Source organism: Cherax quadricarinatus, chromosome 72 (assembly GCF_038502225.1).
Source record: "Cherax quadricarinatus isolate ZL_2023a chromosome 72, ASM3850222v1, whole genome shotgun sequence".
Lineage (NCBI taxonomy): Eukaryota > Metazoa > Arthropoda > Malacostraca > Decapoda > Parastacidae > Cherax > Cherax quadricarinatus.
This window is the reverse complement of record NC_091363.1, coordinates 210,711-238,034: the sequence shown is the minus strand read 5'-3', so window position 1 is coordinate 238,034 and position 27,324 is coordinate 210,711. Positions and strand designations below refer to the sequence as shown.

At 39.5% G+C, this 27,324-nt stretch overlaps 1 protein-coding gene across 1 annotated transcript in view; it reads right to left on the bottom strand.

The window, feature by feature from the left end:
- Nucleotides 1-27,324, bottom strand: part of knk (protein Skeletor knk) — a 176,331-nt gene that overhangs the window by 44,180 nt on the left and 104,827 nt on the right. Inside the window, exon 10 of the mRNA XM_070100241.1 lies at nt 6,338-6,473. Within this exon, the coding sequence (XP_069956342.1) occupies nt 6,338-6,473 (136 nt within the window). The remainder of the gene's footprint in view (nt 1-6,337; nt 6,474-27,324) is intronic.

Here is a 27,324-nt window from a genome sequence, read left to right as displayed (position 1 = left end):
AATGCCTAGCCATGCTAGGTGTCCTAGTTGCCCCCTCTGTAATTAGTATTTTATAACATGTAAACCACACAATATCCAAAACCTGTAAACCCCACATTGTAACCCTTATAGAGAATAAACATGAATTGAATTGAATTGAATGGGATCATCTTTGTCATCCTCCTCTGTACGTTTTCCAGAGCATTTATATCCATTCTGTAATACGGTGAAAAGAACTGAGCAGCACAGTCTAAATGAGGCCTAACCATGGATATATAGAGTTGAAGAACAACCTGAGGACTTCTATTATTTATACTTCTAGATATGAAGCCAAGAATTCTGTTAGCTTTATTGCGAACACTAATGCACTGTTGTCTTGGGTTTAGATTATTGCTAACCAGAACTCCTAAATCCTTTTCGCAATCAGCAGTATTAAGATCTACACAATCAGTAGTATTAAGATCAATGAAGAGAAATTAAATTACTCCGATATGGAAAATGTAGGAAATTCAAACTTCATCAGAGTATAAAACAAATTCCAACCACACAGCAGAGTGAAAAACAAATGTAAAAGACCTGGGAGTGATCATGTCAGAAGATCTCACTTTCAAAGACCATAATATTGTATCAATCGCATCTGATAGAAAAATGACAGGATGGATAATGAGAACCTTCAAAACTAGGGATGCCAAGCCCATGATGACACTGTTCAGGTCGCTTGTTATATCTAGGCTGGGATATTGCTGCACACTAACAGCACCTTTCAAGGTGAAATTGCTGACCTAGAAAATGTACAGAGAACCTTCACGGTACACATGACTGCGATAAAACACCTCAATTACTGGGAACATTTGAAGTTCCTCAACCTGTACTCCCTAGAATGCAGGCGGGAGAGATACATGATCATATACACTTGGAAAATCCTAGAGGGATTAGTACCAAATTTGCACATGAAAATCACTCCCTATGAAAGCAAAGGACTCGACAGATGATGCAACATCCCCCCAGTGAAAAGCAGGGGTGCCACTAGCACAATAAGAGACAACACAATAAGTGCCAGGGGCCCAAGACTGTTCAACTGCCTCCCAGCATATATGAGGGGGATTATCAATAGACCCCTGGCTGTCTTCAAGCAGGCACTGGACAAGCACCTGAAGTCAGTACCTGCCCAGCCGGGCTGTGGTTCATACATCGGTTTACGTGCAGCCAACAGTAACAGCCTGGTTGATCAGGCCCTGATCCACCATGAGGCCTGGTCATAGACCGGGTTGCGGGGGCGTTGACCCCCGGAACCCTCTCCAGGTATACATGTAGTGCCACACACATTGATCAATGGTTGTACATGTAGTGCCATACATGTTAATCAATGAATGTACATGTAGTGCCACACATGTAGATCAATGAATGTACATGTAGTGCCACACATGTTGATCAATGGATGTACAAATAGTTCCACACACATAGATCGGTGTTTAAATTCTAACTCCCTCAAAATGACAGTGATGGGGAACACTGGGCCTACATTGAATACAGTATGCACCAACAAAAAATTCATCTGCCATACTGGGTACTGTGGGAACAGTTTGCTTCAAGGTGCAAGCAACATGTCAAGTCCTTGACATATTCCCCCCTCGCTCCACACCTCCTCCTAATTTCCACACTACGAATTCTCTGTATAATATCTCTGCATAAGATCACTCTCTAGGAAAGCAAAAGACTCGGCAGACAATGCAACAGACCCCCAATGAAAAGCAGGGGTGCCACTAACACGATAAAAGACAACACAGTAAGTGTGAGGGGGGGGGGGCCCAAGACTGTTCAACTGCCACCCAGCATACATAAGGGGAATTACCAATAGACCCCTGGCTGTCTTCAAGAAGGCACTGGACGGGCACCTAAAGTCAGTACCTGACCAGCTGGGCTGTGGTTCGTACGTCGGGTTGCGTGCGGCCAGCAGTAACAGCCTGGTTGATCAGGCCCTGATCCACCAAAAGGCCTGGTCACAGACTGGGCCATGGGGGCATTGACCCCTGAAACCCTCCCCAGGTATACCACAAATTGCCCTTAGACACATCTCCACTGCTTCCAGCCTCCTCCTTAATGCAGCATTTACAACCCATGCTTCACACCCATATAAGTGTTGGTACCACTATACTCTCGTACATTTCTTTCTTTGCCTCCATGAATAATGTTTTTTTGTCTCCATAGATACCACAAAGCACCACTCACCTTTTTTCCTTCATCAATTCTTTGGTTAACTTCATCCTTCATAAACCTATCTGCTGACAAGTCAACTCCCAGATATCTGACACACATTCACTTCTTTCATATTCCCTCCCTCCAGTGTGATATCCATTACAAGGAAGAGCTGAGCAGTCTCAGAATGTCAGTAGTGCTTGATGCAAGGAAGCATATTATTCTGGGGTGCTATAGTCATGTCATATATTTATGCTATTATTGATAATTTTAATATTTTAGGTATCACAGAAGTGTTATAAGAAGAGCAGAGTATATGGAGAGTAAAAGAAAGGTGAAGAGTGGTGAGAGAGTGCAAAAGGAGAGCAGATGATAGAGTGGGAGAGGCACTGTCAAGAAATTTTAATGAAAATAAGAAAAAATTTTGGAGTGAGTTAAACAAGTTAAGAAAGCGTAGGGAAAGTATGGATTTGTCAGTTAAAAACAGAGTAGGGGAGTTAGTAGATGGGGAGATGGAGGTATTAGGTAGATGGCAAGAATATTTTGAGGAACTTTTAAATGTTGAGGAAGAAAGGGAGGCGGTAATTTCATGCACTGGCCAGGGAGGTATACCATCTTTTAGGAGTGAAGAAGAGCAGAATGTAAGTGTGGTGGAGGTACGTGAGGCATTACGTAGAATGAAAGGGGGTAAAGCAGCTGGAACTGATGGGATCATGACAGAAATGTTAAAAGCAGGGGGGGATATAGTGTTGGAGTGGTTGGTACTTTTGTTTAATAAATGTATGAAAGAGGGGAATGTACCTAGGGATTGGTGGAGAGCATGTATAGTCCCTTTATATAAAGGGAAAGGGGACAAGAGAGACTGTAAAAATTATAGAGGAATAAGTTTACTGAGTATACCAGGAAAAGTGTACGGTAGGGTTATAATTGAAAGAATTAGAGGTAAGACAGAATGTAGGATTGCGGATGAGCAGGGAGGCTTCAGAGTGGGTAGGGGATGTGTAGATCAAGTGTTTACATTGAAGCATATATGTGAACAGTATTTAGATAAAGGAAGGGAAGTTTTTATTGCATTTATGGATTTAGAAAAGGCATATGATAGAGTGGATAGGGGAGCAATGTGGCAGATGTTGCAAGTATATGGAATAGGTGGTAAGTTGCTAAATGCTGTTAAGAGTTTTTATGAAGATAGTGAGGCTCAGGTTAGGGTGTGTAGAAGAGAGGGAGACTACTTCCCGGTAAAAGTAGGTCTTAGACAGGAATGTGTAATGTCACCATGGTTGTTTAATATATTTATAGATGGGGTTGTAAAAGAAGTAAATGCTAGGGTGTTCGGGAGAGGGGTGGGATTAAATTATGGGGAATCAAATTCAAAATGGGAATTGACACAGTTACATTTTGCTGATGATACTGTGCTTATGGGAGATTCTAAAGAAAAACTGCAAAGGTTAGTGGATGAGTTTGAGAATGTGTGTAAAGGTAGAAAGTTGAAAGTGAACATAGAAAAGAGTAAGGTGATGAGGGTATCAAATGATTTAGATAAAGAAAAATTGGATATCAAACTGGGGAGGAGGAGTATGGAAGAAGTGAATGTTTTCAGATACTTGGGAGTTGACGTGTCGGCGGATGGATTTACGAAGGATGAGGTTAATCATAGAATTGATGAGGGAAAAAAGGTAAGTGGTGTGTTGAGGTACATGTGGAGTCAAAAAACGTTATCTATGGAGGCAAAGAAGGGAATGTATGAAAGTATAGTAGTACCAACACTCTTGTATGGATGTGAAGCTTGGGTGGTAAATGCAGCAGCGAGGAGACGGTTGGAGGCAGTGGAGATGTCCTGTCTAAGGGCAATGTGTGGTGTAAATATTATGCAGAAAATTCGGAGTGTGGAAATTAGGAGAAGGTGTGGAGTTAATAAAAGCATTAGTCAGAGGGCAGAAGAGGGGTTGTTGATGTGGTTTGGTCATTTAGAGAGAATGGATCAAAGTAGAATGACATGGAAAGCATATAAATCTATAGGGGAAGGAAGGAGGGGTAGGGGTCATCCTCAAAAGGGTTGGAAAGAGGGGGTAAAGGAGGTTTTGTGGGCGAGGGGCTTGGACTTCCAGCAAGCGTGCATGAGCGTGTTAGATAGGAGTGAATGGAGACAAATGATACTTGGGACCTGACGATCTGTTGGAGTGTGAGCAGGGTAATATTTAGTGAAGGGATTCAGGGAAACCGGTTATTTTCATATAGTCGGACTTGAGTCCTGGAAATGGGAAGTACAATGCCTGCACTTTAAAGGAGGGGTTTGGGATATTGGCAGTTTGGAGGGATATGTTGTGTATCTTTATACGTATATGCTTCTAAGCTGTTGTATTCTGAGCACCTCTGCAAAAACAGTGATAGTGTGTGAGTGTGGTGAAAGTGTTGAATGATTATGAAAGTATTTTCTTTTTGGGGATTTTCTTAATTTTTTGGGTCACCCTGCCTCTGTGGAAGACGGCCAACTTGTTGAAAAAAAAAAAAAAATCACAGATTTTCAGAATTATATAGCAAACATGCTACATATCATAAAATCCTAATGCAAGCAGCCATATGAGAGGAAACTGACATGATGGGAGATAGGTGCTGGGCAATGAGGCTACAACCATGTGTCTAATACCATATCTTGTGGTACATTGATATGAATCCAGTGCCATACCTCAGCTACACCTTTGCCCACACCAACTGCTCATTCACCTCCCTCTCCATGGTCACACCCTCACTGTACACCCAGCAACAACCCCCCTGTCCACAACCCCCATCTAACTATCTGCCCCAATAATTCCCACATGGCCATATTCCTTCACACATGTCATTCCAACCAGCAACCTTCCTCCACCCACACAACTCCCCTACAGCCATATGCCTTCACCCCACACCATCCCAATCAACAACTTACCCCAAGACAATCCACCCATACAATTCCCCCATGGCCACATGCTTACACCTATACCTTAATAGAGTAAACAAACTTAATTACAAACTTAAAAATGTATGTTTGTATCATAAATTATACTACCCCATATTAATAATAGAGTAAAATATTGAATATCGTATTCTACCACTTTTCACCTGTGTACACGTATTAGGTTAAGTCTGCTTGAAATGCCTCGGCATGATAGTGGCTTTCTTTGTACCAATCAAATTATAAGATGTAAACACACATTGTAACCTTAGCAAAAAAAATAAAATTTTATTTTATTTTATTTTTTTACCATACAACCCACCACTCCCTCGTAGCCACATTTTCCCTTTGACCTCACCCCCATACCTTACCTGACCTTTCACCTTTACATGCCATCCACATACCTAATCACTATGTTACTCACCACGCTCATTACCACTAACTGTACAATCGCCCACTCACTCACCCATCATCCAATCATCACCTACACCAGGCCACTGACAAGTACACCTTTCACCCACACCACTCCCCCACAGCTCCACCTTACTCATGCTTTCACTCACCACTTCCCCTATAGCTACTAGTGCTCACAGCCCCACTTCCACAGTCCCATGCCCACATCTTACCCACATTTTTCAAGGCTCACACACCCTAACATGCCATCTATATTCCTAGTCATGTAGTCACCAACCACCCTAATTACTGCCCACACCAACTGCATATTCATCTGCTCAGTCACCCATCATCCACACTACCACCCACATGTCACCGTCACATCACCTCACTGCTTCCAGCCTCCATCCCTACACACCTCCAACACCCAACATCATAGGTACATATGTAAAAAAAAAAAAAATAACTTGTATACAGTGTTCACTTACTATTTGCAGTAGGTCTTGGAACATATCACCCACAGATATGGGAAGACTACTGTAATTGCAACTGTGCTGGATGCAGCCATGTTATCATATGAGGCTCACTTAAAGAAACTTTAAACAGCTATTTCTTGGTAATTTTGAACCCAATTTTCATTTCTTTGTTTTAAAACAATATGTAAAATCAAAGCTGATTTTTTGTTAAATTTTTTTTTTTCAATAGGTATTTTGTACTACTGTACAATTTTGTTTTACCCCCATAAGCAGTTTAAGGGTTAAATATGAGGTAAAACATTGTGAAGACATATTATGTTATAAATAATGTATAAGGAAAATAAGAGATAAGAGAGCATACGGGTAGTAAGGCGTCGCCTAAAGGTGAAGATGTTGATGCCGTCTTCCCGCTTGCTGCTGAAAGCTTGGTAATCCTGGGTACCACCAACTTTGTCATCCTGACATACACCTTTGTGCTGACCAAGCAGTTGTGTACACTGAAAAATCCACATATTCTACTAATCAAAAAAAATATTTAATTTTCAACAACTGAAAATGAGGATGGCAAAGCTGTGTAAATTTTGAGTGATTATTAATTTCAATTGTTTGATGACTTTTAATAAATATTCCAAGGCTATGTTTTAAATTATCCAAATACATATATACAAAAATAAGCCAATATCTATATACAGCAAACAAATTTATTGAGGAACATCTGGAATGAAATGTTCTACGCATTTCTTCAAGCTGCCTTTCTTAATGTCAACTTTGAATTATTACATTACATGCCTGACAACAAAAGGAACATGCTTTACATGATTAATTAAAATAGCTACAGAAGTAAAGCATATTATTAAGACATTGCTGCTCACTCTACTGTATTATCAAAACATTATCTGATCTTTCAAGTGCAGCATTTAGCTCACCAAATTAAAAGACAAATAAATATTTTTTCATATACAGTAAACCCTCCATATTATGGACTAATTGGGAGGAATAGGTGGCCGATAATGGCAACTGTAGTGGATAGAGAAAAGATACTTTTACCATGATCGTAACAATAACAGACAATTCTGTAACCAATGGACTTTGTCCCTTGTTGCAAATCAAGTGATCCAGTACAATTTGTACCACAGTTCTAAAGGTAGGTAGTAGGTTGGTAGACAGCAACCACCCAGGGAAGTACTACTGTCCTGCCAGATGACTGTGAAACAGAAACCTGTAACTGTTTTGCATGATGGTAGGATTGCTGGTTTCTTTTTCTGTCTCATAAACACGCTATATAACAGGGATATCTTGCTACTCCTACTTACACTTTGGTCACACTTCACAGACACGCACATGCATATATATATATATATATATATATATATATATACATACTTCTACTTACAATTAGGTCACACTACACATACATGTACACGTTTATTTATACACACTCATCTGAGTTTTCTTTGATTTTATCTTAATAGTTCTTGATCTTATTACTTTTCCTCTTATATCCATGGGGAAGTGGAATAAGAATCTTTCCTCCGTAAGCCATGCGTGTTGTAAAAGTCAACTAAAATGCCGGGAACAATGGGCTAGTAACCCCTTTTCCTGTAAAGATTACTAAAAAGAATAAGTAGAAGAAAACTGTCAAAGTGGGAAGTCTGAATGTGCGTGGATGTTGTGCAAATGATAAGAAAGAGATGATTGTGGATGTTATGAATGAGAAGAAACTGGATGTCCTGGCTTTAAGTGAAACAAAGCTGAAGGGGGTGGGAGAGTTTCAATGGAGAGGAATAAATGGGATTAGGTCAGGGGTTTCAAATAGAGTTAGAGCTAAAGAAGGAGTAGCAATAATGTTGAAGGATAAGCTATGGCAGGAAAAGAGGGACTACAAATGTATAAATTCAAGGATTATGTGGAGTAAAGTAAAGATTGGATGTGAAAAGTGGGTTATAGTAAGCGTGTATGCACCTGGAGAAGAGAGAAGTGTAGAGGAGAGAGAGAGATTCTGGGAAATGTTGAGTGAATGCGTGGGGAGTTTTGAATCAAGTGTGAGAGTAATGGTGGTTGGGGATTTCAATGCTAAAGTGGGTAAAAATGTTATGGAGGGAGTAGTAGGTAATTTTGGGGTGCCAGGGGTAAATGTAAATAGGGAGCCTTTAATTGAGCTATGTGTAGAAAGAAATTTGGTAATAAGTAATACATATTTTATGAAAAAGAGGATAAATAAATATACAAGGTATGATGTAGCACGTAATGAAAGTAGTTTGTTAGATTATGTATTGGTGGATAAAAGGTTGATGGGTAGGCTCCAGGATGTACATGTTTATAGAGGGGCAACTGATATATCGGATCATTATTTAGTTGTAGCTACAGTTAGAGTAAGAGGTAGATGGGAAAAGAGGAAGGTGGAAACAACAAGTAAGAGGGAGGTGAAAGTGTATAAACTAAGGGAGGAGGAAGTTCGGGCGAGATATAAGCGACTATTGGCAGAAAGGTGGGCTAGTGCAAAGATGAGTAGTGGGGGGGTTGAAGAGGGTTGGAATAGTTTTAAAAATGCAGTATTAGAATGTGGGGCAGAAGTTTGTGGTTATAGGAGGGTGGGGGCAGGAGGAAAGAGGAGTGATTGGTGGAATGATGAAGTAAAGGGTGTGATAAAAGAGAAAAAGGTAGCTTACGAGAGGTTTTTACAAAGCAGAAGTGTTATAAGAAGAGCAGAGTATATGGAGAGTAAAAGAAAGGTGAAGAGAGTGGTGAGAGAGTGCAAAAGGAGAGCAGATGAAAGAATGGGAGAGGCACTGTCAAGAAATTTTAATGAAAATAAGAAAAAATTTTGGAGTGAGTTAAACAAGTTAAGAAAGCCTAGGGAAAGTATGGATTTGTCAGTTAAAAACAGAGTAGGGGAGTTAGTAGATGGGGAGAGGGAGGTATTAGGTAGATGGCAAGAATATTTTGAGGAACTTTTAAATGTTAAGGAAGAAAGGGAGGCGGTAATTTCATGCATTGGCCAGGGAGGTATACCATCTTTTAGGAGTGAAGAACAGCGGAATGTAAGTGTGGTGGAGGTACGTGAGGCATTACGTAGAATGAAAGGGGGTAAAGCAGCTGGAACTGATGGGATCATGACAGAAATGTTAAAAGCAGGGGGGGATATAGTGTTGGAGTGGTTGGTACTTTTGTTTAATAAATGTATGAAAGAGGGGAAGGTACCTAGGGATTGGCGGAGAGCATGTATAGTCCCTTTATATAAAGGGAAAGGGGACAAAAGAGATTGTAAAAATTATAGAGGAATAAGTTTACTGAGTATACCAGGAAAAGTATACGGTAGGGTTATAATTGAAAGAATTAGAGGTAAGACAGAATGTAGAATTGCGGACGAGCAAGGAGGCTTCAGAGTGGGTAGGGGATGTGTAGATCAAGTGTTTACATTGAAGCATATATGTGAACAGTATTTAGATAAAGGTAGGGAAGTTTTTATTGCATTTATGGATTTAGAAAAGGCATATGATAGAGTGGATAGAGGAGCAATGTGGCAGATGTTGCAAGTATATGGAATAGGTGGTAAGTTACTAAATGCTGTAAAGAGCTTTTATGAGGATAGTGAGGCTCAGGTTAGGGTGTGTAGAAGAGAGGGAGAATACTTCCCAGTAAAAGTAGGTCTTAGACAGGGATGTGTAATGTCACCATGGTTGTTTAATATATTTATAGATGGGGTTGTAAAAGAAGTAAATGCTAGGGTGTTCGGGAGAGGGGTGGGATTAAATTATGGGGAATCAAATTCAAAATGGGAATTGACACAGTTACTTTTTGCTGATGATACTGTGCTTATGGGAGATTCTAAAGAAAAATTACAAAGGTTAGTGGATGAGTTTGAGAATGTGTGTAAAGGTAGAAAGTTGAAAGTGAACATAGAAAAGAGTAAGGTGATGAGGGTATCAAATGATTTAGATAAAGAAAAATTGGATATCAAATTGGGGAGGAGGAGTATGGAAGAAGTGAATGTTTTCAGATACTTGGGAGTTGACGTGTCGGCAGATGGATTTATGAAGGATGAGGTTAATCATAGAATTGATGAGGGAAAAAAGGTGAGTGGTGCGTTGAGGTATATGTGGAGTCAAAAAACGTTATCTATGGAGGCAAAGAAGGGAATGTATGAAAGTATAGTAGTACCAACACTCTTATATGGATGTGAAGCTTGGGTGGTAAATGCAGCAGCGAGGAGACGGTTGGAGGCAGTGGAGATGTCCTGTCTAAGGGCAATGTGTGGTGTAAATATTATGCAGAAAATTCGGAGTGTGGAAATTAGGAGAAGGTGTGGAGTTAATAAAAGCATTAGTCAGAGGGCAGAAGAGGGGTTGTTGAGGTGGTTTGGTCATTTAGAGAGAATGGATCAAAGTAGAATGACATGGAAAGCATATAAATCTATAGGGGAAGGAAAGAGGGGTAGGGGTCGTCCTCGAAAGGGTTGGAAAGAGGGGGTAAAGGAGGTTTTGTGGGTGAGGGGCTTGGACTTCCAGCAAGCGTGCATGAGCGTGTTAGATAGGAGTGAATGGAGACGAATGATACTTGGGACCTGATGATCTGTTGGAGTGTGAGCAGGGTAATATTTAGTGAAGGGATTCAGGGAAACCGGTTATTTTCATATAGTCGGACTTGAGTCCTGGAAATGGGAAGTACAATGCCTGCACTTTAAAGGAGGGGTTTGGGATATTGGCAGTTTGGAGGGATATGTTGTGTATCTCTATACGTATATGCTTCTAAACTGTTGTATTCTGAGCACCTCTGCAAAAGCAGTGATAATGTGTGAGTGTGGTGAAAGTGTTGAATGATGATGAAAGTATTTTCTTTTTGGGGATTTTCTTTCTTTTTTTTTTGGGTCACCCTGCCTCGGTGGGAGACGGCCGACTTGTTGAGAGAAAAAAAAAAAAAAAAATACATACATCTAGGTTTTTCTCCTTTTTCTAAATAGCTCTTGTTCTTCTTTATTTCTTCTATTGTCCATGGGGAAGTGGAAAAGAATCTTTCCTCAGTAAGCCATGCGTGTCGTATGAGGCGACTAAAATGCCGGGAGCAATGGGCTAGTAACCCCTTCTCCTGTAGACATTTACTAAAAAAGAGAAGAAGAAAAACTTTATAAAACTGGGATGCTTGAATGTGCGTGGATGTAGTGCAGATGACAAGAAACAGATGATTGCTGATGTTATGAATGAAAAGAAGTTGGATGTCCTGGACCTAAGCGAAACAAAGCTGAAGGGGGTAGGGGAGTTTCAGTGGAGGGAAATAAATGGGATTAAATCTGGAGTATCTGAGAGAGTTAGAGCAAAGGAAGGGGTAGCAGTAATGTTGAAGGATCAGTTATGGAAGGAGAAAAGAGAATATGAATGTGTAAATTCAAGAATTATGTGGATTAAAGTAAAGGTTGGATGCGAAAAGTGGGTCATAATAAGAGTGTATGCATCTGGAGAAGAGAGGAATGCAGAGGAGAGAGAGAGATTTTGGGAGATGTTAAGTGAATGTATAGGAGCCTTTGAACCAAGTGAGAGAGTAATTGTGGTAGGGGACCTGAATGCTAAAGTAGGAGAAACTTTTAGAGAGGGTGTGGTAGGTAAGTTTGGGGTGCCAGGTGTAAATGATAATGGGAGCCCTTTGATTGAACTTTGTATAGAAAGGGGTTTAGTTATAGGTAATACATATTTTAAGAAAAAGAGGATAAATAAGTATACAAGATATGATGTAGGGCGAAATGACAGTAGTTTGTTGGATTATGTATTGGTAGATAAAAGACTGTTGAGTAGACTTCAGGATGTACATGTTTATAGAGGGGCCACAGATATATCAGATCACTTTCTAGTTGTAGCTACACTGAGAGTAAAAGGTAGATGGGATACAAGGAGAATAGAAGCATCAGGGAAGAGAGAGGTGAAGGTTTATAAACTAAAAGAGGAGGCAGTTAGGGTAAGATATAAACAGCTATTGGAGGATAGATGGGCAAATGAGAGCATAGGCAATGGGGTCGAAGAGGTATGGGGTAGGTTTAAAAATGTAGTGTTAGAGCGTTCAGCAGAAGTTTGTGGTTACAGGAAAGTGGGTGCGGGAGGGAAGAGGAGCGATTGGTGGAATGATGATGTAAAGAGAGTAGTAAGGGAGAAAAAGTTAGCATATGAGAAGTTTTTACAAAGTAGAAGTGATGCAAGGAGGGAAGAGTATATGGAGAAAAAGAGAGAGGTTAAGAGAGTGGTGAAGCAATGTAAAAAGAGAGCAAATGAGAGAGTGGGTGAGATGTTATCAACAAATTTTGTTGAAAATAAGAAAAAGTTTTGGAGTGAGATTAACAAGTTAAGGAAGCCTAGAGAACAAATGGATTTGTCAGTTAAAAATAGGAGAGGAGAGTTATTAAATGGAGAGTTAGAGGTATTGGGAAGATGGAGGGAATATTTTGAGGAATTGTTAAATGTTGATGAAGATAGGGAAGCTGTGATTTCGTGTATAGGGCAAGGAGGAATAACATCTTGCAGGAGTGAGAAAGAGCCAGTTGTGAGTGTGGAGGAAGTTCGTGAGGCAGTAGGTAAAATGAAAGGGGGTAAGGCAGCCGAGATTGATGGGATAAAGATAGAAATGTTAAAAGCAGGTGGGGATATAGTTTTGGAGTGGTTGGTGCAATTATTTAATAAATGTATGGAAGAGGGTAAGGTACCTAGGGATTGGCAGAGAGCATGCATAGTTCCTTTGTATAAAGGCAAAGGGGATAAAAGAGAGTGCAAAAATTATAGGGGGATAAGTCTGTTGAGTATACCTGGTAAAGTGTATGGTAAAGTTATTATTGAAAGAATTAAGAGTAAGACGGAGAATAGGATAGCAGATGAACAAGGAGGCTTTAGGAAAGGTAGGGGGTGTGTGGACCAGGTGTTTACAGTGAAACATATAAGTGAACAGTATTTAGATAAGGCTAAAGAGGTCTTTGTGGCATTTATGGATTTGGAGAAGGCGTATGACAGGGTGGATAGGGGGGCAATGTGGCAGATGTTGCAGGTGTATGGTGTAGGAGGTAGGTTACTGAAAGCAGTGAAGAGTTTTTACGAGGATAGTGAGGCTCAAGTTAGAGTGTGTAGGAAAGAGGGAAATTATTTCCCAGTAAAAGAAGGCCTTAGACAAGGATGTGTGATGTCACCCTGGTTGTTTAATATATTTATAGATGGGGTTGTAAGAGAAGTGAATGCGAGGGTCTTGGCAAGAGGCGTGGAGTTAAAAGATAAAGAATCACACACAAAGTGGGAGTTGTCACAGTTGCTCTTTGCTGATGACACTGTGCTCTTGGGAGATTCTGAAGAGAAGTTGCAGAGATTGGTGGATGAATTTGGTAGGGTGTGCAAAAGAAGAAAATTAAAGGTGAATACGGGAAAGAGTAAGGTTATGAGGATAACAAAAAGATTAGGTGATGAAAGATTGGATATCAGATTGGAGGGAGAGAGTATGGAGGAGGTGAATGTATTCAGATATTTGGGAGTGGACGTGTCAGCGGATGGGTCTATGAAAGATGAAGTGAATCATAGAATTGATGAGGGGAAAAGGGTGAGTGGTGCACTTAGGAGTCTGTGGAGACAAAGAACTTTGTCCTTGGAGGCAAAGAGGGGAATGTATGAGAGTATAGTTTTACCAACGCTCTTATATGGGTGTGAAGCATGGGTGATAAATGTTGCAGCGAGGAGAAGGCTGGAGGCAGTGGAGATGTCATGTCTGAGGGCAATGTGTGGTGTGAATATAATGCAGAGAATTCGCAGTTTGGAAGTTAGGAGGAGGTGCGGGATTACCAAAACTGTTGTCCAGAGGGCTGAGGAAGGGTTGTTGAGGTGGTTCGGACATGTAGAGAGAATGGAGCAAAACAGAATGACTTCAAGAGTGTATCAGTCTGTAGTGGAAGGAAGGCGGGGTAGGGGTCGGCCTAGGAAAGGTTGGAGGGAGGGGGTAAAGGAGGTTTTGTGTGCGAGGGGCTTGGACTTCCAGCAGGCATGCGTGAGCGTGTTTGATAGGAGTGAATGGAGACAAATGGTTTTTAATACTTGACGTGCTGTTGGAGTGTGAGCAAAGTAACATTTATGAAGGGGTTCAGGGAAACCGGCAGGCCGGACTTGAGTCCTGGAGATGGGAAGTACAGTGCCTGCACTCTGAAGGAGGGGTGTAAATGTTGCAGTTTAAAAACTGTAGTGTAAAGCACCCTTCTGGCAAGACAGTGATGGAGTGAATGATGGTGAAAGTTTTTCTTTTTCGGGCCACCCTGCCTTGGTGGGAATCGGCCAGTGTGATAATAAAAAAAAAATATAATAAATTCTAAAGACTGTTTTATGGTGAGTTTACTGTACTGTACTTACACCATAAAGACAAATAACAATTAATTTACTTATGAAAAAGACAAGTCAGCATGTTGAATTATTCAGTAAACATTTCAAGCAATGAATCCTTTTTCCACTCATCTAAAAACGCCTAAAAGAAGCTTATGTTTGCCTGGAAAGTTTTACAAGAAGCTATGGTCTCCAAGAAGGAGATTCAGTAAAGACTATGGATGTTTCCTAATTTGTAATCTCAGAGCTATAATTGATATCTCCAATATTATTTTTCTAAAATAGAGATAAAAATTCTTCAATATAGCCTATTACAATATTTCACTGGGGGTATCAATGAAAGGGCTCAAGTCCGGCTAACCTGTTTCCCCTGAATTCCTCCATAAATATTATATTGCTCACACTCCGACAGCACGTCATGTCATAAAAACCATTTGCCTCCACTCGCTCCTATCTAACATGCTCACATACACTTGCTGGAATTCTAAGTCCCTCGCACACATAATTTTCTTTACCCCCCTCCCTCCAACCTTTCCTAGGCTGATCCACACTCTGCCTTCCTCCTATTACACACTTATACACCCTCCAAGTCACTATTTCGTTCCACCCTTTCTAAATGTCTGAAGTTCCTCAACAACTCCTCTTTAGCCCTCTGGATAATACTTTTAGTAACCCCACACATCCTTCTAATCTTAAAGCTATAGATTCTCTTCATAATACATATTCACACCACACATTGTCCTCAGACACAACATCTCCACTTCCTCCAGCCTTCTTATTGCAACATTCACCACCCATGCTTCACAACCATATAAGAGCATTGGTACCACTATACTCTCATGCTTCCATAGGTTCTTTGTCTCCACAGACTCATCAGTGCACCACTCACCTTTTTCCCCTCATCAATCCTTCAAATTCAAAATTCAAATATTTATTTCTTTGCATAGTTTACAATGCATGACTGACATGTTATAAGGAGTCTATTTCCGTGCATAGGTAGTAGGTTGGTAGACAGCAACCACCCAGGGAGGTACTACCGTCCTGCCAAGTGAGTGTAAAACGAGAGCCTGTAATTGTTTTACATGATGGTAGGATTGCTGGTGTCATTTGTCTGTCTCATATATATGCAAGATTACAGGTACGTCTTGCTACTTCTATTTACACTTAGGTCACACAATACATACATATACATGCTTATTTATACACACTCATCTGAGTTTTCTCTGACTTTATCTTAACAGTTCTTGTTCTTAATACTTTTCCTTTTATATCCATGGGGAAGTGGAATAAAAATCTTTCCTCTGTAAGCCATGCGTGTTGTAAAAGTCAACTAAAATGCAGGGAACAATGGGCTAGTAACCCGTTTTCCTGTAAAGATTGCTAAAAAGAAGAAGAAAATTGTCAAAGTGGGATGTCTGAATGTGCATGGAGGTTGTGCTAATGATAAGAAAGAGATGATTGTAGATGCTATGAATGAGAAGAAGCTGGATGTCCTGGTTTTAAGTGAAACAAAGCTGAAAGGGGGTGGGAGAGTTTCAGTGGAGAGAAGCAAATGGGATTAGGTCAGGGGTTTCAAATAGAGTTAGAGCTAAAGAAGGAGTAGCAATAATGTTGAAGGATAAGCTATGGCAGGAAAAGAGGGCATATAAATGTATTAATTCAAGGATTATGTGGAGTAAAATAAAGGTTGGATGTGAAAAGTGGGTTATAGTAAGTGTATATGCACCTGGAGAAGAGAGAAGTGTAGAGGAGAGAGAGAGAGAGAGAGAGAGAGAGAGAGAGAGAGAGAGAGAGAGAGAGAGAGAGAGAGAGGTTTTGGGAATTGAGTGAGTGTGTGGGGAGTTTTGAACCAAGTGTGAGAGTACTTGTGGTTGGGGATTTTAATGCTAAAGTGGGTAAAAATGCTGTGAAGGGAGTAGGTAGGTAAATTTGGGGTGCCAGGGGTAAATGAAAATGGGGAGCCTTTAATTAAGCTATGTGTAGAAAGAGGTTTGGTAATAAGTAATATATATTTTATGAAAAAGAGGATAAATAAATATACAAGGTATGATATAGCATGTAATGAAATTAGTTTGTTAGATTATATATTGGTGGATAAAAGGTTGATGGGTAGGCTTCAGGATGTACATGTTTATAGAGGGGCAACTGATATATCGGATATTACGAAATAGCGAAATTGAATTAACAAAACCAGATGAACCCCAACTCCCACCAACTGAAACAGCAAACAGACTCAATAATTTCTTCTCCACTATAGGAAAAAACCTTGCCAATAAAATCCCAAGCTCAGATACCCCACCCAATGACTACCTCACTGGCAACTACCCGAACACACTGTTCCTAGCTCCGACTAACCCTACTGAAGTCTCCCTTATTATCAACACACTAAAAAACAAGACAGGAGATTTAAATACCTTACCACCCTTTATATACAAAAAAGCGTCACAAGTGATATCACCAATCATTGCAACACTCTTTAACAAATCCATAGAATCCCCTACCTTCCCTACAGTTCTCAAAATAGCAAGGGTCACCCTGCTCCATAAAGGAGGAGACCAAACAGACTTGAATAACTATAGGCCAATATCCAACTTACACCCTATCTCTAAAATCTTCGAAAAATTAATTTATAAGCGAATCTATTCCTACCTCATCTCCCACAACATACTCATCCCCTGTCAATTTGGGTTCAGGCCTAATAAAAATAGTAATGATGCTATTATACACATGCTAGAACACATTGTTATGGGGGCTATAGGACCGAACATGTATTTATGTATCTGTAACAGTTACTCTGGAATACCTAATTATATTGAATTGATGGTGACTCAGCTCTAATGTCATAAGGGCAGATCACTCTTATGGCTGTAAGGCAGCTGAGTCAAGCCTGTTTTTTCTCAATATAATTGGTTATACTATAGGCACTCACACACACACACACAATTTAAATAAGTAGTTTATAAAGTTGTATTTCTTTTTGTAACAGTAAAATAAGGTGTGGTAGAATTGTGGTAACTAGAGAATTGTGCTTGGCAACAGTCTTTTGTTTTTTGGTGGGTGTGGGAGGAGCTTAGCTAGGCCCCTCCTTTTCTCTCTCTTGGTGGACTTCAAGCTGGCATGACCTCTGGGTCCTTCTTCTATATTTTTGGGCATTATGTGTGCTCCAGGGGTGAGTTTTTATAACTTAAGTTGTGGCCACCATACCCAGGGTGACTACAGTGTGTCAAAACACTGGTTAGCCCAGAGATTAGTCATGAAGAGAGAAGGGCAAAGTTGCTGAGATGTACCATGTGGGAGAGCAGCTAAGGAGTGTGTAGACTTATGTTTTGAATATGCGAGTGCTGTAATTGTATATTCTGTACATATCTATTTTGAATATAGTTATATTTTTTATATAGGTAGTTTAAATAACCTGTGAAGAGGGCTGGAGAAAGGATTTCAGAGACTGAGGATGATCAGTCATGATGTAAGTATTACCCTAGACAGATAAGGCCATTAAGTAACAAGCTACCCCACATTAGGACCTGTATGAGAACCTTACTATCAAAGTAATAAGGGACAACAACATAACACACATATACACTGGCAAGAGAGAATAAAGAAGTCCCACTGGGGATGTTCATTGACTTACATAAAGCTTTTGATACAGTTGACCATGACTTGCTCCATATAAAATTGTCGCACTATGGTATAAGAGGGCACTCTCTCAACTACCTAAAGTCTTACCTCAGCAACAGAAGCCAATATGTGTACACAAATGGGGCAAACTCTTCCGCACAGCCAATTACAGTTGGAGTCCCACAGGGAAGTATCCTAGGCCCTCTTCTCTTTCTCATATATATAAATGACCTACCAAATGCATTGCAACTACTCAAACCCACACTATTTGCAGATGACACTACATACGTCTTCTCTCACCCGAGCCCAGTCACGCTAGCCAATACTGTAAATACCGAATTACAGAAAATATCAACCTGGATGAGGACCAATAAACTTACTCTAAACATTGACAAAGCCTACTTCATTCAGTTTGGTAAAAGAGCTACAGACGTCCCTCTTAACATAATGATAAACGGATCACCTATCACAGGGAAAATTCTTAGGAATCCACCTTGATAACAGACTCAAATTTCAAACACACATACAACAAATTTCCAAAAAAATTTCCAAGACCGCAGGCATACTATCGAAGATACAGTATACGTACTATGTTCCACAGTCAGCCCTCCTGGCCCTATATCACTCACTTATTTACCCCTATCTCACCTATGGAATTTGTGCATGGGGCTCAACAACAATAAACCATCTCAGACCATTAATTACCCAACAAAAGGCTGCAGTCAGAATGATGATAAATTTCCACTACAGGCAGCACACCCCACCAATATTCAAAACTCTAAACCTACTCACCATGCAAAACATCCATACTTACTACTGCACCTACTACATACATAGAACACTTAACTCTGATATAAATCCTCCCCTCAAACGTCTCCTTACCAACCTCAACAGAACACATGACCATAACACAAGGCACAGACCACTCTTCGATGTTCCTCGTGTCCATCTCACGCTATGCAAAAACTCAATGCACATAAAAGGCCCTAAAATCTGGAATTCATTACCTGTGAATATAAAAGAAACACTGTTTATAAATTCAAGTCTCTTCTCAAAAATCACTTACTCACCCACAACTAAATAAATACTGAATAATTGTATCTCATAAATTGTATCTCATGTTTCTCATTATTGCATCTCATAAATGTTTAACCTGTGACCCAATCAAACTTTTAATTACATTACCTAGCAGAATACTCCATTCTATTGAATGCACAGCAACACAGTAAATGACCATATGACCTGTCTTTGTAATACTCATTTGTGCTAAATTGTTATCTGTTTACAATAATGTTTTTACCACTGAATATATCATTGCTTAGTTAACCTTAAGTTAACTTTAAGCCTGCCCATAATGCTCTACATACAAGGGGCTTTGGCATGTTGCACTTTAATAACTGTATTCCTTCGTACTTCTCTGTATCATGTTCAAATTCAAATTAATAAAATTATTTAGTTGTAGCTACAGTCAGAGTAAGAGGTAGATGGGACAAAAGGAAAATGGCAACAAGAAGTAAGAGGGAGGTGAAAGTATATAAACTGAGGAAGAAGTTCGGGTGAGATATAAGCAACTATTGGCAGAAAGGTGGGCTAGTGCAAGTATGAGTAGTGGGGGGGGTTGAAGAGGGTTGGAATAGTTTTCAGAATGCAGTATTAGAATGTGGGGCAGAAGTTTGTGGCTATAGGAGGGTGGGTGCAGGAGGAAAGAGGAGTGATTGGTGGAATGATGAAGTAAAGGGTGTGATAAAAGAGAAAAAGGTAGCTTATGAGAGGTTTTTACAAAGCAGAAGTGTTATAAGAAGAGCAGAGCATATGGAGAGTAAAAGAAAGGTGAAGAGAGTGGTGAGAGAGTGCAAAAGGAGAGCAGATGATAGTGGGAGAGGCATTGTCAAGAAATTTTAATGAAAATAAAAAATTTTGAAGCTAGTTAAACAAGTTAAGAAAGCCTAGGGAACGTATGGATGTGTCAATTAAAAACAGAGTAGGGGAGTTAGTAGATGGGGAGAGGGAGGTATTAGGTAGAGGGCGAGAATATTTTGAGGAACTTTTAAATGTTGAGGAAGAAAGGGATGCGGTAATTTCACGCACTGGCCGAGGAGGTATACCATCTTTCAGGAGTGAAGAAGAGCAGAATGTAAGTGTGGGGGAGGTACGTGAGGCATTACGTAGAATGAAAGGGGGTAAAGCAGCTGGAACTGATGGGATCATGACAGAAATGTTAAAAGCAGGGGGGATATAGTGTTGGAGTGGTTGGTACTTTTGTTTAATAAATGTATGAAAGAGGGGAAGGTACCTAGGGATTGGCAGAGAGCATGTATAGTCCCTTTATATAAATGGAAGAGGGACAAAAGAGATTGTAAAAATTATAGAGGAATAAGTTTACTGAGTATACCAGGAAAAGTGTACAGTAGGGTCATAACTGAAAGAATTAGAGGTAAGACAGAATGTAGGATTGCGGATGAGCAAGGAGGTTTCAGAGTGGGTAGGGGATATGTAGATCAAGTGTTTACATTGAAGCATATATGTGAACAGTATTTAGATAAAGGTAGGGAAGTTTTTATTGCATTTATGGATTTAGAAAAGGCATAGGATAGGGGAGCAATGTGGCAGATGTTGCAAGTATATGGAATAGGTGGTAAGTTACTAAATGCTGTAAAGAGTTTTTATGAGGATAGTGAGGCTCAGGTTAGGGTGTGTAGAAGAGAGGGAGACTACTTCCCGGTAAAAGTAGGTCTTAGACAGGGATGTGTAATGTCACCATGGTTGTTTATAGATGGGGTTGTAAAAGAAGTAAATGCTAGTGTTTGGGAGAGGGGTGGGATTAGATTATGGGGAATCAAATACAAAATGGGAATTGACACAGTTACTTTTTGCTGATGATACTGTGCTTATGGGAGATTCTAAAGAAAAATTGCAAAGGTTAGTGGATGAGTTTGGGAGTGTGTGTAAAGGTAGAAAGTTGAAAGTGAACATAGAAAAGAGTAAGGTGATGAGGGTATCAAACTATTTAGATAAAGAAAAATTGGATATCAAATTGGGGAGGAGTATGGAAGAAAATGTTTTCAGATACTTGGGAGTTGATGTGTCAGCGGATGGATTTATGAAGGATGAGGTTAATCATAGAACTGATGGGGGAAAAAAGATGAGTGGTGCGTTGAGGTATATGTGGAGTCAAAAAACATTATCTATGGAGGCAAAGAAGGGAATGTATGAAAGTATAGTAGTACCAACACTCTTATATGGGTGTGAAGCTTGGGTTGTGAATGCAGCAGCGAGGAGGCGGTTGGAGGCAGTGGAGATGTCCTGTCTAAGGGCAATGTGCAGTGTAAATATTATGCAGAAAATTCGGAGTGTGGAAATTAGGAGGTGTGGAGTTAATAAAAGTATTAGTCAGAGGGCTGAAGAGGGGTTGTTGAGGTGGTTTGGTCATTTAGAGAGAATGGATCAAAGTAGAATGACATGGAGAGCATTTAAATCTGTAGGAGAAGGAAGGCAGGGTAGGGGTCATCCTCAAAAAGGTTGGAAGGAAGGGGTAAGGGAGGTTTTGTGGGCGAGGAGCCTGGACTTCCAGCAGGCATGCATGAGCGTGTTCGATAGGAGTGAATGGAGATGAATGGTATTTGGGACCTGACGATCTGTTGGAGTGTGAGCAGGGTAATATTTAGTAAAGGGATTCAGGGAAACCGGTTATTTTTATATAGCCGGACTTGAGTCCTGGAAATGGGAAGTACAATGCCTGCACTCTAAAGGAAGGGTTTGGGATATTGGCAGTTTGGAGGGATATGTTGTGTATCTTTATACGTATATGCTTCTAAATTGTTGTGTCCTGAGCACCTCTGCAAAAACAGTGATTGTGTGAGTGAGGGGAAAGTGTTGAATGATGATGAAAGTATTTTCTTTTTGAGGACTTTCTTTTTTGGGTCACCCTGCCTCGGTGGGAGACGGCCGACTTGTTGAAAAAAAAAAAAATTCTATTTACTCATGTGCAAGTCCCACTCCAATCCAACACCTCTCACTCATGTGTTTATCCAACCTAATATGTTTATCAAACGTTATTTACATCCCCTATTTTAATTCTTGTTTTCCATTCATACACCTCCACAGTGTGACTGACTGTGTGTGAATCTCACACACAGTCACACAGTCTCACACACACAGTGGAACTTACACATATGGATAGTTTCAAATTTAGGTTGGATAAATACAAGGCTGGATAAATACAAACTGCAATAATGGATTCAAATTAGATAAGTTTAGATTTAGAAAGGATATAGGAAAGTATTGGTTTAGTAATAGGGTAATTGATGAGTGGAACGGTCTACCTAGTAGGGTTATCGAAATTACCTAAATCTGAAACTACCTTGGGTAGTTTCAAATTTAGGTTGGATAAGTGCATGAGGGAGAGGGGTTGGATTTGAGCGGGACATGCACGTGAGTAAATGGAATTGTCTAGGCTTGGAAATAAATGGTATAAAATATCGACACAATGGAAATATAAACACACATGCAGTATAATGTGATCCTTTATTGACAACGTTTCGCCCACACAGTGGGCTTATTCAAGTCACAAACAGATCTGTTTGTGACTTGAAAAAGACGTGTGGGCGAAACGTTGTCAATAAAGGATCACATTATACTGCATATGTGTTTATAGCGGAGCGGAGGCAGCTGCAGCGGCAGCAACGGTATCCTACCAGCTCTTCTTTCTCAAAAAAACATCGCTCATCAAAACTTGTGATGGCCTAAGTGAAAGTTCAACTACATGAACCCACGTAGACCACAACATGACCCAAGAATACTAAGAATGTAACCCAAATCTTGACAAAATTAGAAGATCTAAGGAAGACAGCCCTGCTAACCCAAACACTGCCTCTGCTGCCAGACAATCACTTAACCCAAGCTCCGAGAAAACAAGCCTTCTCCTCCATTGCTACACAGTATCTACTTCAGTGATACTATGAAAGGATATCGCAGAAGAAACAACACCAGTAATAAAAGAATAACAGCAAGGACCCTAGAACTCAACTTGTCTACCCAGCAGGATGCCAGTGTATCATCAACCCCCCTCACCGCCGCCACCCAAGGAACAACAACAACAACAACAGCAAACATGGCTGACTCCCCCTCCAACTCCACTCCCTTCAAAGGATTCACCCATGATAACTCAGGTATGATTATTCCTGACAATATCAAGGACTACATTGTTGCTCTAGAAAATGAAATCAAAGATATCAAAGCAACACTCGAGCGAAAAGAATCCAAGATAACCAACCTCGAGAATAAGATCCAAAACCTTGAAGAGAAGATTACATCGGGAAGTGTTGACACAGAAAATACTCTAAAAGCAGCTATAGCCAGTCACACTGAGCAAATAACAACAATAAATATGAAGGTTGAAGAAGCAATCAAGGACTGGAATCAGAACATGCACACTCGACTAAATGAATACCTTGATTTCCAAGACGACAAAACTGAACAAGATAAGTTGTCTGATGCAGTAATAATAAACAGTCCACACATTCCTAGTGACATAACACAAGCACAGTGCAAAGAAACTGCTATCAGGATAATACAGAACCACGTACAAGTCATCGTGCAAAACAATGAAATCAAAGAAACACGTTTGTTAGGAAAACCAGGAAGTAAACACAGTATAATGATCAGACTTCATTCATACGATAAAAGAAAGGACCTAATTAAATCAGCAATTACAATGAAAAATGGAGTGTACATAAATGAGTGTCTAACAAAAAAACTTCAAAACCTTCTGTTCAGGCTGAGAAAACTTAAACAGGAAAACAAAATACATCAGTGTTTCATGCGAGATGGGAAAATACTAGTAAGGAAAACATCAACAGGACAACAATATACCATCTCAAACGAACACGATTTCTCTACCTTCCTTAGAAAAGCTGACATTTCTGTAACAGATCAGATAAGTGCCCTTAATACATATATACGTGTGGTGCATATAGTGTACGTTACTATTACATTGTACATTATTATTTTTATTATTTTTCATCACTAGCTAATGCCAACTACCTCCAATACTCTATACTTCTTTCTTACTGCTATTAATTGCTCATAATTTTAAATTACAAGTCAAATCTTACTCCAAATTAATAATATTCATTATTCTTACCTGTCCATTTAATTTTGTTTATCACTACTTGTTTTTTTAGTCACTTTTCATTGTGTATGCAATTAGTGTATATTCCAATTACTTTTTTGCAAGTACCAAAACTATCTTTAGCTAGCTAGTACCAACTACCTCATTTTTTTTACTTTTATTGTGCAAAAAACTGCTCAATTTATTTAATATTACAAATCAGATCTTACTCCTAAACCAATATTATTTCATAGTGACCACCTGTCCATTTAACTTTGTTTACCATTACTTAATTTTAGTCCCTTATATATTTTCTCCTTTATTTTAGCTTTATATAACTATCCAAGTTTATATATTCACAATTGTTAAAATAATCAAGGTGCTATTCTCAGGTGCTAAAGTAGAATAAGTTCACAATTTTGCCATTATATTCCAAAGCTCATTTATTTGATTACCACTTTATTGTTCACCACAACTTATATTAGTCCCTTTTATATTATTATTTTATACTATAATTCTAACTTTAAAGAATTACCTTTATAGTACTACCTACTATCATATTCCCAAGCTCCGTTATTTGATCATCACTTTATTTGTATTAGTCCCTTTTATATTGTCTCCTTTATTTTAGCTTAAAAAAAAAAAAAACTACCTTAGCTCATTATTTTACATTTGTTAAATAATTCAGGTGCTATTTTTTAGCTTAAGACTATTTACTTTGTTTTATACTTAATTCTAACTATAGATTCACTACAAATCTTATGATTACAAGCATTGATCCTGATACCAACCTCTTATTTAATGACTTAAATGAATCAAACAGTTACTGTAATTACTACACTGCAGAACAATCAAAGGCACTTCTCAGTGCCAACAACAACATAACTATCTTTAACTACAATATCAGATCTTTAAGCAAGCATTACGATGACCTCATAGCATTACTAAATTTCTTACATGCCAATATGTCCATCATTACACTAACTGAAACCTGGCTAAAGCCTGATAGTACAGATGTCTATGCCATTCCTGGTTACACAGCCATACACAACTGTAGGCCAGACCAACAAGGGGGTGGCACAGCCATATACTACTCAGACCAACTAGAATGTATCACTAATACTTGCACAAGGGATGAACATGGGGAATATATAATAGCCAAATTCAAATCCAAATACCTACAAAAACCTCTCACATAGATAAACATCTACAGAGTTCCACAGTCAAACATTAGCCAATTTAGTCAAAACCTAGGAAGTATGATAACTGATGCACGCATGAACAAAGATCACTTACTACTCTCAGGTGACTTCAATATAAATCTCCTGCAAGACCAGGACCCACACATTACTGAATTCACAAACACAATGAGTAACTGTATGTTGCTACCAACAGTAACAAAACCTACAAGAGTTACAGAGACTAGTGTTTCCCTACTTGACCACATCTGGACCAACACCATATCCCCTTTAAAATCAGGCATAATTACAGATAATACCACAGACCACTACCCTACTTTCCTCATAACAACTCTTGGTAAATTACCCCAAGACACTACTAAAGTCACCTTCAGACTTCACAATGAGGCAGCCATTAATAACTTCACAACAGCAGTAGCAAACATTGACTGGCACACTGAGCTAGAAATCTATACAGATATTGACGAATGTATTAATAATTTTCTAAAAAAGACCCAATACCTCTATAACAAGCACTGCCCTAAAAAAACTAAACAGATGACAGCTAAGAGACTGAACAGTCCCTGGCTAACACCCAGCATTCTCAAATCCATAAATACAAAACACCAATATGAAAAACAGTACAGAATGGGTTACATAACCAGAGACCAAACAAAACGTTACTCGTCAATCCTAACCAGCCTGATAAGAAGGGCAAAAAAATTGTATTATGAGAACAGATTATCCAACTTACGAGGTGATATAAAAAAGACCTGGAAAACCCTATCAGAAATTCTAGGAACAAAAAAGATATCACGAAATAGCGAAATAAAATTAGCAAAATCAGATGAACCCCAACTCCCACCAACAGAAACAGCAAACAGACTCAATGATTTCTTCTCCACTATAGGACAAAACCTTGCCAATAAAATCCCAAGCTCAGATACCCCACCAAATGACTACCTCACCGGCAACTACCCGAACACACTGTTCCTAGCTCCGACTAACCCATACGAAGTCTCCCTTATTATCAACACACTAAAAAACAAGGCAGGAGATTTAAATACCTTACCACCCTTTATATACAAAAAAGTGTCACAAGTGCTATCACCAATCATTGCAACACTCTTTAACAAATCCATTGAATCCTCCACCATCCCTACAGTACTCAAAATAGCAAGGGTCACCCCGATCCACAAAGGAGGAGACCAAACAGAGTTGAATAACTATAGGCCAATATCCAACTTACACCCTCTCTCAAAAATCTTCGAAAAATTAATTCATAAACGAATCTACTCCTACCTTATCTCCCAAAACATACTCAACCCCTGCCAATTTGGATTCAGGCCTAATAAAAATACTAATGATGCTATTATACACATGCTAGAACATATATACACTGCAATAGAGAAAAAAGAAGTCCCACTGGGGATCTTCATTGACTTACGTAAAGCTTTTGATACAGTTGACCATGACTTGCTCCACGTAAAATTGTCACACTATGGTATAAGAGGGCACTCCCTCAACTACCTCAAGTCATGCCTCAGCAACAGAAGCCAATATGTGTATGCAAATGGGGCAAACTCTTCTGCACAACCAATTACAGTTGGTGTCCCACAGGGAAGTGTCCTTGGCCCTCTTCTCTTTCTCCTATACATAAATGACCTACCAAATGCTTCGCAATTACTCAAACCCACACTATTTGCAGATGACACTACATACGTCTTCTCCCACCCGAGCCCAGTCACGCTAGCCAATACTGTATATACCGAATTACAGAAAATATCTACCTGGATGAGGACTAACAAACTTACACTAAACATTGACAAAACCTACTTCATTCAGTTTGGTAACAGAGCTACAGATGTCCCTCTTAACATAATGATAAACGGATCACCTATCACAAAGCTAACAGAGGGAAAATTCTTAGGAATCCACCTTGATAATAGACTCAAATTTCATACACATATACAACAAATTTCTAAGAAAATTTCCAAGACTGTAGGCATACTATCGAAGATACGGTACTATGCTCCACAGTCAGCCCTCCTGGCCCTATATCACTCTCTTATTTACCCCTATCTCACCTATGGAATTTGTGCATGGGGCTCAACAA